This window comes from Pimephales promelas, chromosome 25 (genome assembly GCF_988280905.1).
Source record: "Pimephales promelas chromosome 25, fPimPro1.hap1.1, whole genome shotgun sequence".
Lineage (NCBI taxonomy): Eukaryota > Metazoa > Chordata > Actinopteri > Cypriniformes > Leuciscidae > Pimephales > Pimephales promelas.
This window is the reverse complement of record NC_142793.1, coordinates 1,257,607-1,260,400: the sequence shown is the minus strand read 5'-3', so window position 1 is coordinate 1,260,400 and position 2,794 is coordinate 1,257,607. Positions and strand designations below refer to the sequence as shown.

Sequence of the window (2,794 nt, the reverse complement as noted above, 5' to 3'; positions counted from 1 at the left end):
GCTAAAGGTTGCCATGTGCATTGGTAGTAGACGCCAAAGGACGCGACCAAAGCGCAAGTATATTACGCACTGAGAATGAGAACGGGTTGGTTAATCAGGTCAATCCAAATAATCGTCATCCATGCAACACTCAAATAATCAGAACCGTAGTCATCCATGCCAGTGTCGAAAACCATTTAATCAGTCAGAGAACAAATAAACAAAACAAGCAAGAACAAAAACGAGAACAGACTTAAAACTAGACCTAGACGAGTGGGTAACACTTTAATTTACGACCTGCAAACAACTTCATAATTACACAGAAATTACGGTGTACATTTCTGTAATTATAGCGTACTTCCGTGTAGGTATAAGGAAACAATATGTTAATTTTGGGGTAATAAAGGGGTAACAAGCAGATATACAAGCAAATTATTTATAATGTAATTATTTTAAAACTAACAGGTCCCTATTCTGCTAATATATAGTCCAGGCATAAATTGTACGTCTGTTGTATATAAAAGTTATCATCACATTTATGGCAAAATATGTTCTTGTGCAATTTTACAGGGTAATTCTGCTATGGGTTACATTATAAATAATTTTCCTGTATATCTGCTTGTTACCCCTTTATTACCCAAAACTTAACATATTATTACAGAAACGTACACCGTAATTTTGGTCTACTTACAAAGTTGTTTGCGGGTCGTAAAATAAAGTGTTACAGACAAGTGATATACAATAATGACTTTATTTAATTTATGCGCAGACACTAACAACATAAATGGGAACAGCTGGGTGCAATCACAAGTGATGGGAACAAACAAATATTATGGGAAACATGGTTCCAGGATCAATGGAGACAGGAAGGAAGGGACATCTAGTGGGCACCCAGTGGAAACACAACAGACACTGCTATGATACTATATGAATCATGAAATCTTATAAATACCACAGTAGTCAGTGAATAGGTGTTTACGTGCTTAAAAATAACCCTCAATGGTTTACATAAAATTATTGTAACAGACTGTTTTAAAAGTTTTAAACATCAATAAGAAATGATGTAATGTGAATGATTATATAAAGTGACAAGTGAAAATACAAAAAATGGGATAAACCCTATTTCTCACAAATCCCTTGTCTCAGAAAAGAACAAGGGAGATCATTCCAGTTCAGGAAAGGTCTTGAAGCTCTCCGTTCAACACAGTCCTCGTTTCCTGAATTATTCGGCTCACCTAATTCCCAAAACCTAAATGACATGTATCAGATTTTAGGTTATTCAAAACACCAACACCCATGAATCAATTTGAATCACTATGTAAAATAAGCTAAAAAGAAGTAGTTTTCTGTAAACAGAATTTATTTATAGGATTTTTTTAAAACAAGAATAAAAATACTCAAACACACACACAGTGCTTTTTAGCTCTCACCCTTGTTTCAATGTTGAATTATCCACCCATGTCATTTTGCCCTCCAGTTGAATGTCCGATAAACCGATCCAAGCGCCCTCAGTGACTAATGTAGTTATGAAACTCTGTGTGTGAATAAAAACAAGAATAAATGTGATTCATCTCATTCATTAACAGACACTCACTAAAACTCACCTGCTTCTCTTCAGTGTTGATAATGATCAGATCGCCGCCTCGATTCCTGCAGTACTGCCTGCTTTCATACCAGTTCTTTAACTCAACGGATATGAAAATCGAACCCAACTGATAACTTTTATTATAAGCTTCATTTAGCTCAACCCTCAGAGATGTGACTTTGTTTTCTAATTCCAGTTTCTTCTGACTTAAAGAGCTGAAGTTTTTCTGCAGTTGGTCTTTTTCATTAATTAGATCATTGTAATTGTCCTGTAAGCTCTTGATAGTCTGACTGAACTCTTCAACTGTGTTCATGTAAGTCTTTAACAGGTCTCTCTCTTCTGTGATCATGATGAACTGGAGTACTCCTGTACTGCTGTTGACCAGCTGAAGAGCACAAATTAGCACGAGACCCACTGCCATCAACACTAAACATCTACTTTCTCCTAACAAACAAGACAAACACACACACACACAAACACCAATAATTAATAAACATTCAATCTAAGATATAACACCTAAAATCAACCTTCAGAAGAAACTGAAAGGGCTTTTTAAAGTGTTCTTCTGCATTCTTTTTTAATGAAAATCATTGGAAAAAGTAAAGAGAAAAAAATAACAATGCATTTCACATGTAAACATTGTCGTATTGTTTTTAAAGTACAATGATTGTAATTTTATGCAACATTTTTTGTAACATTTCGTAGTTCTTCGATCAATTCTCATTCTCATTTAGACTTCCATCTCTGCTTCAGAATAAATGTATTACTTACTGCTTTTTTTAGCTTTTCCGTGATCTTTGGGGCGACTTGGAAGTTGTGGTGGGCTAGTTGTCCCCTTACTATCACTTTTTCCAAAGTTTACATAGTAGATGTCTGATTCCATTTCATGCACTTTCTTAAAGATACTGTACAGTATATGTTCACAGATGAGCTGTGGTCTCTAGAATGAGTACTGTTTATTTAAATAGTACTGACCTGCCCATTTTTTGCGGAACCTGTACCATAGGTTTAAAGGTGCCATCTGTCAAAAAAATAATCAAATCATACTCCATTTCCATACCAGATGGGGGCAGTATACCTCCAGAAAGTGAGTTGTGCCGCAAACAACACAAGCACTGTTTTGCTCTCTCCCTCGCGCATATTAATCAAATCAATTGACACTATAGTAAAAGGTTGGAAGACCGCAGTTTCACGAGGAGCATTTTGAGATTTTTAGAGATTAGAGACTCA

General features: G+C 35.5%; 1 protein-coding gene across 1 annotated transcript; it reads right to left on the bottom strand.

The window, feature by feature from the left end:
* Positions 1–686: 686 nt before the first annotated feature.
* LOC120460138 (uncharacterized) lies at positions 687–2,474 on the bottom strand. Its single transcript, XM_039647786.2, has 4 exons — positions 2,336–2,474; positions 1,584–2,008; positions 1,410–1,513; positions 687–1,228 (listed from the first exon to the last, which is right to left on the bottom strand). Exons 1-4 carry the CDS (start codon positions 2,445–2,447, stop codon positions 1,099–1,101), a joined length of 771 nt encoding a protein of 256 aa, XP_039503720.2. The 5' UTR covers positions 2,448–2,474; the 3' UTR covers positions 687–1,098.
* Positions 2,475–2,794: the final 320 nt, after the last annotated feature.

Bases quoted from the DNA above. Each gene is read 5' to 3' on its own strand.
- LOC120460138 (XM_039647786.2), bottom strand. From the start codon at position 2,447: ATGGAATCAGACATCTACTATGTAAACTTTGGAAAAAGTGATAGTAAG. The intron at 1,514-1,583 runs GTGAGTTTTAGT...ATTCACACACAG, and splicing joins TCAACACTGAAGAGAAGCAG to AGTTTCATAACTACATTAGT. The intron at 1,229-1,409 runs GTGAGAGCTAAA...CATGTCATTTAG, and splicing joins AATTCAACATTGAAACAAGG to GTTTTGGGAATTAGGTGAGC.